We start from the raw sequence: 13409 nt of genomic DNA on the forward strand, positions 1-13409 counted from the left end.
CCCCTTTCCGCTTGCACCGCCAGTTACCAACCACCCTGTATATCTTTATAGTACATAGGTTATTTAGTATCTAAATAATTAACATCAACATTTTCGTGCAAACAAGCTGTACGTAACGGAATTTCATTGATACCTATTTCCATTACGTGTCCATTTATTTTTGTCTCCGATTATTATATACTGAGTGTATCCATATACAGATAAAATATCCATATACGTAAAAACGAACAGTAATACAAAGAAAACAAATATGTTTTAAATATATTATTCTCCGTATATCACTATTCGAATAAATAATAGCGAATTGTGTGGATAAATAATTGTTACAATGTCTGTTACAAATGATAAGTTTTTATTACGAAAAATAATTATCTTGGGTAAATAATTGTTCGAAATAATACGAATAATACACAACTCTGTTCTACTCTCTCTGGAGAGAACAAAAATGAAAGAGTGAAAAAGAAAGAAATAGAGGAAGAGGACGTCGATCGTTTTGCAAGTATTTGAATAAAAAAAGAAATATAACGAAGAACATATTCGTTTGATTGTAGGAGGATGCAGCCAGGAGTGACGGTGGTTCTGGCCACGGTCTGGCTGGCGGTGTACGTGAATGTGGTGGGGACAGTTAGCCACTATCCCTCCCGCCTTACCCTCGATCAATACACCCCTTTGCCCCCGCAGTATCAGCAACACGAAGTTTATCGAAGAGTCGAGGGCCAACCGGACTGGAAGGATCAGAATCCTGGCGAGAATCAGTCGTTCGACCTTTCGATCGGCCCGCGAAGGTTGATCTCGGCAAACACCACTAATGGTACGTCTGGCATTCGTTACATCAGCAATTTAATTCTGTCACTGTCTGGGCTTTTTCCCTCTCTCTTCGCTCCCTGCATGGCAGAAACAGAGCAGTGACCTTGACGCCAGGGGAATATGTCGTTCTGGTTAACATGCTCGTTTCTGATATAACGGCCCCTGAGAATCAAACGTCAGGGACGCATAATGAAGTTCTCTTACGGTATGATTCAGATAAGCGCGATGCAAGTTAATCAGAACCCCGATTACTTGACACCGTTCATCGCTGAAATAAAAGTCGAGCCTCTTTGCCGCAACATTATGTTGCGCGTCGTCTAATTTATTTCGATAATTTCGATTGTAATTGAGTGTTACTAAGATCGTTGCCTCGTGGATATGGATTTTATAGAAACATCGTTTTCTTTTTATTTCTTTGTTTTCTCTTACTACCACAGGTGGGAAATATTTGATACCTGTAGATTGAACAAGTAATTACCTTGGGACTTTAATGTTTTGCAATTTTATGTTTTTAAGAATGTATTCGCAATAAAAAAATATTATAATTACTAAACATTATAATTACACTACAAATACGTATGTGAATTCATATCTTTTGAATACACCTAAGCAAATGAAACCTATAAATATTTAGATATGTTTTCATCTTTTAAATATGAACAGCAATGAATCTTAGATATTTTCTATAGTTTTGTATATTATTGCATTATATATATTTTTGTACATTTAAATTTCCCATAATTGTATAAACACCAGTAATCTGACTAATAATGATTTATCTTTATTATTACGTACTTTTATGAATTATGCGCATTACATGCATTTTTGTACTTTTAAACTCCTTATGCATGCATAAACATTTACAGTGTCATTTGGATATTTTTATGTATGATATTTGCATAACAAGAGGCGAGAGACGAGCTATTCTTTAGTTCGACAAAGAACTTTCGTATAAACGTCATTTATTTGGAAAAATGTATAATTTTCTTAAAATATTTATTATAAATTAATTATTCGTTCTTCAAGATCACAAAAATTTTGTTAGATCTGATGAAACGAAGTCACGTATCGAGACTTCAGTATTATGTTTACAGTTTTAATTCATTTCTGATATTTTTTTCAGTTTTGTTATCATTGTAGCATCGTGGTAAACCATTTGGGAAAATCCCAATGAACTACAGTTCAGATAAAAAAGTGAAATTGCTGACGGGCCGGAAAGGATGGGAAATCCTGAACGAGCCTCAGAATTATAGTAACTTTAGTTGTTTTAGTCGTATTACATTACTACATTAAGCTCTAATTAAATAATCCTGCTTCAGTCACTGCAAATACATCGAATAAATAAAAATCACTATATTATTATGCATGTAACAATGTAAACGAAGCAATTTCAATGTTATTCGCTGAACATTTCCATGGATAAGTTTAACATCGAGTTTCATTAGTATTTTATATTCATAATAATATACAAAATTAACGCTGTTTAATTTATCTTATTAAACGTGCATTGGAGGCTATATAGCGCAATGAATTAGGTGACTTTTATTTATGAATCTAAAATTTGGACTGAAATTTCTGAAAAAGACTCGTACAAATAGCTTTTCTATAATTTTCTTCTATTTCTAATAAGGCAAAAGGTGATTAAAAATATAAATTTCAATGAAAAACGTTCTTATAAATGTCACTGATTTGGAGAGAATTGTAACATTTTTATGATACAGTAGTACTTTACGATTAAACAAAATTTGTCAAGATAATAGTTTAAAAAATGTTTTGTAATTTCTTATGAAACAGAATCACTTATTAACATTTCAATATTAAGCCAAAATTTATTTTTAAAAATATTGTGAACTTTTACTCCTGTTAATCTTGTACTAAATCTAGCGATTAATATTTATTATTGAATCAAACTTTTTATTTCTCAATTCTTTTTTTATTCCCAAATTCTTTTTTTATTTTTACTACTACTAATGTTATTATTACGCTATTATAAAATTTAACGACTTGCAATAAAAGAATCAACAATTATTTTTAAAAATACATCTGCAATGAAATATTTATGGTAAACATTGCGTTAAGCTTTCGCTAACATAAAATATTTTTATTTCATTAATAATCTTGAAACGTGTGCGTGACTTCATTTATTTTGGAAGTACGTTTACCAACACTGGAATGAATTTTAATGAGAACACTTTAAAACGTGAATATCCATAGTTATTCTAAACCAACAGTGAAGGCAGTGAATATAAAATCTTGAAACGACATACCATCTAGATTTTCCACAGAGTGATTTAACTTCGAGCCAGGTGTACAGCCGAGTATCTGTTTACTGCACGTTCGATTTGAAATCTGATTGTCACATTATTTACAAATAATAATGCAAAGTTGTTATTTAGTGCATTATGATCTCAATCTAACGTTATTTAATCCCTGAAACAACTACTCGAAAACATCAATCTACATGACTTGAAATATTTTTTGGAATATTACTTTCTATTCTTACTGTGATTAATTAGGTCACTTGACTTAATCTAAGATAATTTGAAACACTCATCTGAACTTATTGTCGACTTTAACTTAAAATGTACTTTCCAATTTTAAGCAAGGTTGACATGTTTCATCTAATTAATGGGGAAATTTAATGAAATATTTGGTTTTTTTAAATTATTATTTACATTGCATTTTAAAATTTCTTAAAATATAGTTATAATTACTATTATTATGAACATACTGCATATTAAATATGAATTTTACTCCAAATGACTTTTAATTTTTGAAATTTGTCATATATTTCTTAATATACATTATATGTATACAGGATGAGCGGAAATAGCAGTGGCAAAAAAATGAATTTTACTATAGAGAGCTTCATTTTCGAGAAAATCGATATTGCAAATTTGTCAAGTATATTTGAATATGACTAATTTCGGACTGAACAGGGATAAATAAAATAATTAACAGGATGCTATCCTACGTGGAAGAGGAGGTAAAAAATGTACAATACAATTTTTTCATAAGATACTTTGTCTTCGCGGAAATTAAATTTGAAAATTTATTATACGCGAAAAATTCCAATTCTTAACTGACATGTTCAAACTCTATTTTCTTGAAAATGAAGCCTTAAACGAAACAAATTTATTCCACATTTTTACTTATTTTTGCATGTAGAATAACCCGCTAATTGCTTCATATTCAATCGATAATTAGCCAAGTTCATGTATACTTGACAAAATTTCAAATTCCATTTTCTAAAAAACTGAGTTTCGAACGAAACATTTTTTTCTTTTGCTTTGTCTTATTTTTTCATATACAATAACATTTTATCGAATTGTACTACTATTATCACTCTATCGTGTATAGTGTAAAAAGTAATGAGAAAAAGGTTTAAAACTTTAAAAGTAGATAATATTTTCCAAATAGAAGAAATAGAATAGAATAGAAAAATAATAAGCATGTATCTAAAAATTAACATATTCAAAAATATAAATAATTTGTTTCTCAATTAATTGTCTTCTCATGCTTTTTAATTAACACGGACAAATTAGGACAGAAAATATAGAGTAACACTTATTCCTTTGAATCTGAAGACTATCATTTAATTTTTCAATTTAATTTTAATTCAAATTTTTAATCCCTTTATCTTATCACTGTGTATAAAAATAAGACACTTGAGCATTCACATTTATAGACTATTTTTTATTACTAAAATATAGTAGAACTCCAATATTCTTCATTTATTATAATGTTCAAGTTGTGCTTATACTTATAGAAGAATATGAGAATTTATTTCTTTAAATACACTTCTATTTATTTATCTATATATTTTTTCTTAAAGTCTCAAGTTACTGTCATATATCACATTACGTGTTTTTCCTCTTTTAAAGTTACATTTAATTTACAAAATGAGATTCATACATTTACAACACCCTATATTAAGTAGCTTAATAGACCTGTTATGTCAAAATTTAAGAATGCCAAGACTTCCCCACTAACCTGATCACAAGCCAGACTATCCACGACTAAACGTAACCTCATTTCACAATAACCCTCGTTTACTCATATATCAACATTCCAGGCTCCCAGAGACAATCCCACGGGACCGAATATCTCAAAAATGACTTACTGCTCCGCCGACCAAAGAATAGAGCCGGTGACCATTTTTCACCTTTAGTCGAAGATAAGCAGCCGCGTAATTTTGCCGGTCAAGAGTTCACGGATGAAAAAGTTGATAGTAGAGACTCAAAAGATTTCGAATCAACGCCGCGTGAGCTGTCTCCTCCGTCCGAATTGGAGGACCCTTTTGTAGCCGACGACACGTTCCAAGATCAAGGACCAGGCTCCGTAGAAATATACAAATTGGACGTATTCCGCGTGAAGCCTCTGTTGAGCCCCACGCCTGTTACGAGATTCCCATCGAAAGGGAAAAGCAAAACACCTAAAAAGACTAGCTACGAGAATTGGAAGTCTAAAACGCCCGAGTACAAAGCTACTAGTTTGAATATACTTCACAAACAGTCCAACTCGTTCGATGACTTTAGTACAGAGATCCCAGCAAATACGGACCCATTTAGCATAGGAGGAGTGCCAGAGTTACAGGTGGGTTGTGAGGGATTGGAGGCACCTGATCACAGCAGAGAGAAAAGATCGATAGACTCCCCCGGTAAAGATAAGAATCCAAAGGAGGTGGATCCGTGGGCGGATGTAACACCGATATCCTTGAACCTGGACTATGAGCTGTCTGGCGAGGAAGACTATGAAGAGATGGACGAGCTGCTAAAGCTAAAGAAATTGGAGACTACCACGAAGAGGATCAAGCATAGTAGAGGCGACATGGACGCGACTATTCATTCGGATTTTCACAAGGACAAAGGACGCACTGAGAAATTACCTGTTCGCGGAGACTTGGGCAAGTCTAGCGTGAGCAATGAGTCGACCATCTTGTCGGATGACCAAAAAAATCGAAAGACGGAAGAAAAGAAGGTGACTGCCGAGGTTTCGCATTTTAATAAAGGAAAGCGAGACGACTACCGTGTGACGAGGTCCGTCGTTGACGAGACGTTGAGAGATAATCATCGTCGTAAGATATTGTGGTTCGAAGATTCTGACGTTGAACAGTTGGATAACAAAAACGGGAAACGTACTAAACGTCTTTGGGGTTTCGGAGAGGACGAAGGGGTAGCGACTAGCGATGAGCTGCAGACAGTGAATCAGCGACGAAAATTGAATTATGCGGAAAGAAAAAGAGAAGAGGAGAAGAGGAAACAGGAAGAAGAACGAAGAAGAAGAGAAGAGGAGTGGAGAAGACGGCAGGAAGCGCAGAGGCGAAATTATATCAAAAATCAAACAAATTCTGACATAGAAAATATCAGGAACGGATACGAGAAAATGTTGGAGCAGAGAGAGAGAGAAGAAAAAGAAAGAAGATGGCGATTGCAGCAGTCAAACAGGTGGCATCTGGAGGAAGAACAAAGACGACGTTTACAGGAAGAAGAGTCAAGAAGAAATCGATTGGAGGAACAACGTCGAATGCAAGAACTAGAAACTCGTAGAAGATACGACGAGTCTCCGACACAGACTCCTACTTACGATGGGGAAAGAGAAAGAGAACGACAGCAAGCAGAAGAAATAAGAAGACGAGAAGAAAATCGTCTAAGAGAAGAAGAACGTCAACGAAGATTACAGAAAGAAGAATTACGTAGGAGAGAGCAGAATAGGTGGGTGGAAGAGATGAAGCGAAGACAGCAAGAACAGGATAGAAGAAGCTTAGAAGAAAGGAGAAGAGAGTGGATGTTGAAACGTAAACAAGAGGAAGAAGAACAGAGAAAAAGACATCAGCAAGACAGAAACGAACCATCTAATTTGTTGTACTCTCCGCGAAATAGTCCGAACGCAAATAAACTATACGATCCAGAAACAGAAAGACGAATGAGAGAACAACAGGAAAAAGAACATCAGCAAAAATTAGATGGATATATTCAACGTAATCGACCAATCAACTTAAACAAATCAATAGATCGACAAAGAGAAGAAGCGAACAGATGGAAGCAGGAGGAGGAGCGACGAAGACTCGAAGAAGAACGTAAGTTACAGGATTACATTCGAAGAAATCAACCAGTGCGTGTTCCGGAAGAGAACGAATCATCTGATAAAATCTGGATGGAGTATAGAAGGAAATTAGAAGAAGCTAGACAATATAATCGGCCGAGATATCCAGGTCCAGAGACCGGGAGAAGAAATCATGGTCCATTAGCACCGACAAATATCGATCCACGAGCTTACAATGATGCGAGAAGAAAAGCAACTAGAACGATCGAAGAGGAAGAAGAGGAACGACAGAGACAGCAACAAGAGCAGCTGAGGAAAGAAGCTTTGAGGCGAGAAGCAGAGGTTAGAAGGATACAATCGAGAAAATACGAGGAGGAACGAAGGAGGAAAGAAGCAACAATGTTAGAAGCGGAGAGAAATGCGAAAGTGCTGCGGGAAGCGGAGATCAGAAGAAATCAAGCTGAAAGGACAAGACTAAGCCATGAGAATCGTAGGCGATTCGACGGGCATAGAAGTAGACACGACACGAGTCTTATTCCAGCCAATTTACTTTTGGATGACTCCAGGAGAGCTATGGAGAGACAGAGACAGCAAAAGACAAAGGAGCAAGAGGAAAGGCAACTGGAAGCTGAAAGGCGAAGGTAAGAGAATATCAAGTAATGAAATGAACGAAGAGAAAGATAGTCAGAAATTTAGCGATTAGGTATTAGATTATAATATGACGAATTGATAAATTGTATTAATTCAACAGGTTTATTTATTAGGACATCCGACCTCATTTATAAGAATTATTTCATTAAGTATGATCACATTAGCGAATTTAGTATAATTAATTAATATTATTAGAAATATTTTTGATTCCGGTGGACTTTTGTGATTTTTGTTTTTGATCTTGATTGAAATCTTTAACTATTATGTTATAATCATTCTGTTCAGACAAATAACTAAGATAATCAAGTAAAACTTTGAGAAACAATTTTAAATATTGATACTAGAAATCTAACAATAAATGGAATTAATAAGTATGTGAAATAAACTCAAGTCAAAATTACACATCAGACAAAAATAGAAATATGGAATAACATATTTAGATATAGATAAATTCGCAAAAATTAAAAATTCTCTTCTAGACTTTTATTATAGATATAGAATTTATATTATATATGTAGAGTTAAGGGTTCATATATATAAAACCTCTTTTAAATTTTAAAAAATTCAAAATAAATTATTTTGTAGCTTTAATCTTCATTCAGCTTTGATATTCACACATAGTGCGGAAAATAAGATACGTCCTAATTTATTGTCTTTATAAACATCACATTCTGAGTTACTAAGCTCTATCAAGAATATTTTGTGACGCAATAGATTTTCCTAAGCGATAAATACCACAGACACAACTCGCGGATCACATTGGTCCTCTTGCTAATATTTATGCCACCCTATAGCCTTTAAAACTTAAGTTTCAAAATGTTTTCGTCGTCATATATCATTCTTCCTGCTAAAATAGTTGTCTTGCTATCACTTTTATTGTAGCTTTAACAATGTAACCAAGTCCACATCTACGATTTTTAATATAACAGTCATTTATGACTATCTTTGTTACTATGTATACATTTTATATTTATAATTACAAGATACATAATTTTTCTATGAAATAATTTTTGGTGCAAATATTTTCTTCGTAATAACTAATCCAGCTTTTATGGAGATCCTAATTTATCTAAATTTAATTCATAATAAATTCTAGATAAAACTTATTTTTAGACAAAACTACCAATATGAATATAGTAAGAAAATATTACACGGACATTTTACAGACATCTTTAGCTCAATTCCTCTTAAAATTAATCAATAACATTTTCATATACACACTATGCTATATTAATACTTTAATGTAAATTAAATTACAAGTCGATTTACCATTATTTTTAAAATCTAAAAGTTTTAAATCGATATTCTTTCCAGGTATAATTTATGATGTATCATATCCACGTCCTTCAAAACACACACGAAAAAACTTATTACTCGATTTAATATATTTACATTGCATTCATAAGTTAATCATAGTTGAAAATGAAATATTCAATAACAATTTGCAAAATTACCAGTGTGGACGATAAAACAATTTTCTAATTTCTAATGCAACATAGAACACAATAATATCTGCACCTCAACAATCGTCCCATTATCCATTATGGTAACGACCTAACACAACACGCAGTAGTATTTGCTATTTGCTTAGAACTCTTGCAAACAATCTCGCGTGCGTAAAGTGGTTTATAACAGATCAGGAAAATACACTGTATATGCAAATTCTGAATTCTTTAGTCATTAAATGGGTTAAATTGAGATATGCACATTAAGAAATGCAAAGAATATGTACATTCTCCTTTTTTTAATTTAACTCCTTTGTATATAGATACTAAGAAATATTATAACATTACCAGTATAAAAAATCATTACATCTGTTTTTTCTTGTCATCTTGTATTTTACTAATTAATATATTAATGTTATTAATTATATTAAATATTATTAATTATAGTAATATTATATTTTATTAATTTCAATAATTAAATCAAACACTTTTTTTATATACTTGCATACAGCAACATTGCTTACATAAATGGTTATATAAAGCATTTGCACATATCCTTATTTTCCAATGAAACATTTTTCCATTAGGTTCTACATTTTTATAGTACATATAACATCTTTATCATTCGAAAGTATCATTGATACGAAATTTAATATACTTGGATCTAATTAATTAGCATATAAATGCTATAAATATACATATATCCATTGAAATGTAATAATTGTATAATAATGTTGTAAGGTTAGTATCATCGTTCCTGAAAGAATTAATGTCCCGATATATGTTAATTTATCAGATTTCGATTGTGTTTTTAATAGTACGTTGCGCTTTGTTCCGGCATTTCTCGAACACCCCGGTTCATTTCTTCAAGACAGATCTGAATGAAAGTTTCAAAACACGATCGATGCTTGAGAAGCCACAAATATCTTACCTGATAAATATTGCAAAAGTCTGAAACCTAAAATTAATGTCTTACTAATAGCAAAGGAAATCATTGCATATTAAATGTAATTAGCTTAAAATAACTTGACAACATAACTTAGTTACTGAAATACAGTTCGATGGTAGTCAGTCAATTAGTAGAATACAGTGATCGGATTCCGTTCTGTCTGTATGCTACTTAGAATTTATAATTAATGGCAGATGAACACGCGATGTCACATCGTGGGAAGTTTTAAAATGGCTGTTTAATTGCGAAAATATCATAATTTGAATCATTTTCTACTACATCTTCCATTCCTTATTGCTTTAAATTTCTACATCATTAAGGATTTTTTATTAGAATGTTTCTATTTATCTTTGAAAGTTATTTAAATAAAAGTAACGATTTATGTATTATTGAAATAAAAGTAATTTAAATAGATAATGATCTATCGAACAAGCGTCTCATATCAAACATCTGAATCTCAAGCAAACGAAGTTAGTTGGCATAAAATCTGATGACCTTTTTCGAGTTAAATAACCATTTAATTATGAAATTAAAAAGTAATAAAGACAAATTAATTTAGCTGGTGATTTTAGTATTTACGAATGTAAATATGATGTAATTTATTTCCAAACAGAAATTCAACCATATATATAGAGATAAGGAATCTCTAAGTAAAAGAATTAATGCGGCCAAGAGATTTGCAATTCGAATGACTTTATTTTCCCCAGTTAACAGTTTAAATCACTGTGCGCCGTTGCAATTTCGCACCACCGATACTGTACAATTCAATAACTTTATATTTCTAGCGATAAAACACACACGAATATCTCCTTTACTGCAAACATAAAGAAAACGTAAAATGTGCAATAAAATTGCAACAACGCGACGTGGCATCACTTACATGCATCGAGATTGGTTTTGAAGGATAGCAGCTTGAAAAGATGACACAATTTCGCGGCAGTTATTGCGTCTCGTAAGATTCATTGCGTGTCGTCGCGGCTGCGACTACCGACAAGATAAATATTCAAGGAGAATACTGTCTCAAAATTTCGTCCGTACGAAACATGCTAGTAGGCTGTAAGTTAACGCGCTGCAAGTCGAGCGACGTTAATGAAACAAACAGGCCGGTCGCACCGTGCACAATGAGCTTCCTCTTTCGGTCTATGTTGATAATATAACGTGTCTCTTTATCCTACACAGAGCAAAGGAAGCAAGGGAGAAGGAGGAACGCGACAGGGTCATGAAAGAGCATCGGAGACGGCAGGAAGAGGCTAGGCTGAACGCGTTGCCTGTGAGCGCAAGCATAATAGTCCAACCCGTGGTACCTAACGTGTTATCGAGAACGGGTTTCGATATCGACATGGTGAGCCTTCTCTTTCTACAAATGTGTTCCAATTCAAACGTTCCAGCGCGCGATTGTTCCAAGCTTTCGAATCAAGCCGTTCCGATCCTCGACTTTCGATAATTGTTCTGTATTATCCTGCCGCGCTCGTACATGTATGACATATGTCCATAAAGACGAATTTAGACATTCCTTGGATGTGTATCGCGGACGATCCATTTCATTTTCATGTACATTTTATCCAAAATAACCAATGAAAAAAAGTAAAGCCGATTTCTACTTTTGATGAACAGGTAAAATAATAGTTAAAGACATAATAGTAATAAATAAGGAGATAATACATTTTTTTGCTAACTAATTAATTTTACTAGGAAACTTTAAAATATTTTCTCTGTAGACAATTAGCGATATTTTGAAAATTAGTAAAATATGGAACGGTTGCCAAATGTCGTGTTAATTTAATGAAAATACGGGTTTCGCGCGAATTTTTCTAATAGACATTAGGAAATAAATTTTAATGCACGAAACTCACTAGCTTTATATATCTTAAATATTTAGGTATTGTTAGGTAATACTAAAGCGACAGATTGAAGATTTATTTCAGGTTCAAAATTTTATTTATGTAGGCTGTTATAAAACACACGAGGAACGTAACATTTGGTGTCTATTCTAGGCATCAAAATAATGAAAAAATTTACAAAAATATTGTTTACGGCTAACTTTTAAGTTACAAGCAGCCGATATCCTATTGTCATTTGTTTTGATTCGTGGATCTTACAGTGAGATATATAAAACATGAGTGAGATAGAGGGAGGTTCGTCAGTTGTTTTATTAACTAGTTTTTAGTAAAAAACTTGAAAGATAAACCTCACACGAAATGTCTATATATGAACTTCTTTCAGCGTTTTAATATCTATAATCGTCACATGTAGATATCCTCTACATATTTTGTTAATCTGTACAGGTTAATTTTATAGTTAAATATTATGAATTTGTAGATAATTTTCTAAATTGTGAACTATAAATGAATGTTTTGTCTAAGAATAAATTTAATATTGACAAAAATGATATTATTGAATGTTGTATTAATATATTTATTGATATATTATGTTATATTTGAATCAAAATTGATATCAATTTTTTACACAATTATGAGACGAGAATGTAGTGGAAATGTAATTTTAGCAATGTTTTATTTAATATTTTATCCATTACATATGAATATTATATATAATTTTTAATTTAATAAAATTGAGTGAAAAATGAAATTTCTTAATTATAGAAATTATATTTATGAGTACCTGAGAATATCAATAGAAATGTTCTGTTATATTTGAAGGATGTAGGCGATTAGAACAGATTTATAACAAAAACATCTTGTTCTATGATTTTGGCACTAACATCTGCTTTGTATCATTCTATTGAACATTTAAAGATATTAATAACATTAGTTAGTTATGCAGACTGATATTCATTAAGCTACAACTACTTATTAATTATAAAACATCATGTACTTATCACTTATTTTCATCTATTTAGTTTAACTATTTCATATTAAACTGTGTATATTTTTAATTCGTCAAATAGCGAAATTAGAAAATCATTACTATATTTTTCACATGTAACCTTCATTTTTAATGGAATTAACGAATATATATCAAATGATAAGCTGTTGCTTTTAAGGGAGAATTTCTGCGAATTCACGCGCAAATAATTTCCAGGTACAATCATGTTCATAAAAGTTTAATTCAAAATCCAGTTTTCATAACTTCACGAAAATTCTGTAACATGTCGTTTTCGGAGAAATGAAACCGGAACAGTACATTTCTGTTATATCTAATATCTGCATATCTAATATCTACATATGTAGGCTTTCGAAACGAGCATCATTATCGTTGATATCGATTGGTAATGGGAGCTTGCTATCGTTAAACGTGGAGTAATTCCGCACCGAATATGGCTTCCATGCAAGTACTAATGTATAGTAGAATATTTGTATTCCCCCAATTGTTATAACGGTGGCAATTAATTACGTGTTAATTATAAATTAAGCACTGAAATTATTCATTATCAATAAAGAATTAAAAGAATATTACATTGCACGGATATAAAGTTTTTCTTGTAACGTATATAATGTAATGTACGTAATGTATAATAACATATATGTATAACTAAGATTTCGCTCGGAAGA

The 13409-nt window shown here is 32.2% G+C and overlaps 2 protein-coding genes across 10 annotated transcripts in view; one reads left to right on the top strand and one right to left on the bottom strand.

Annotated features, from left to right (window-relative positions):
• Positions 1-13409, bottom strand: part of LOC122569527 — a 353752-nt gene that overhangs the window by 247702 nt on the left and 92641 nt on the right. The window lies entirely within an intron of this gene.
• Positions 1-13409, top strand: part of LOC122569524 (trichohyalin-like) — a 148948-nt gene that overhangs the window by 130257 nt on the left and 5282 nt on the right. For 5 of the 6 annotated variants that reach the window (XM_043730683.1, XM_043730685.1, XM_043730682.1 and 2 more), the window contains 3 exons: positions 552-811; positions 4883-7493; positions 11077-11239. In XM_043730683.1, coding sequence (XP_043586618.1) covers positions 552-811; positions 4883-7493; positions 11077-11239 — 3034 coding nt within the window. The remainder of the gene's footprint in view (positions 1-551; positions 812-4882; positions 7494-11076; positions 11240-13409) is intronic. The other variant, XM_043730688.1, reaches the window with a different exon arrangement.

This window comes from Bombus pyrosoma, linkage group LG7 (assembly GCF_014825855.1).
Source record: "Bombus pyrosoma isolate SC7728 linkage group LG7, ASM1482585v1, whole genome shotgun sequence".
Taxonomy (NCBI): Eukaryota; Metazoa; Arthropoda; class Insecta; order Hymenoptera; family Apidae; genus Bombus; species Bombus pyrosoma.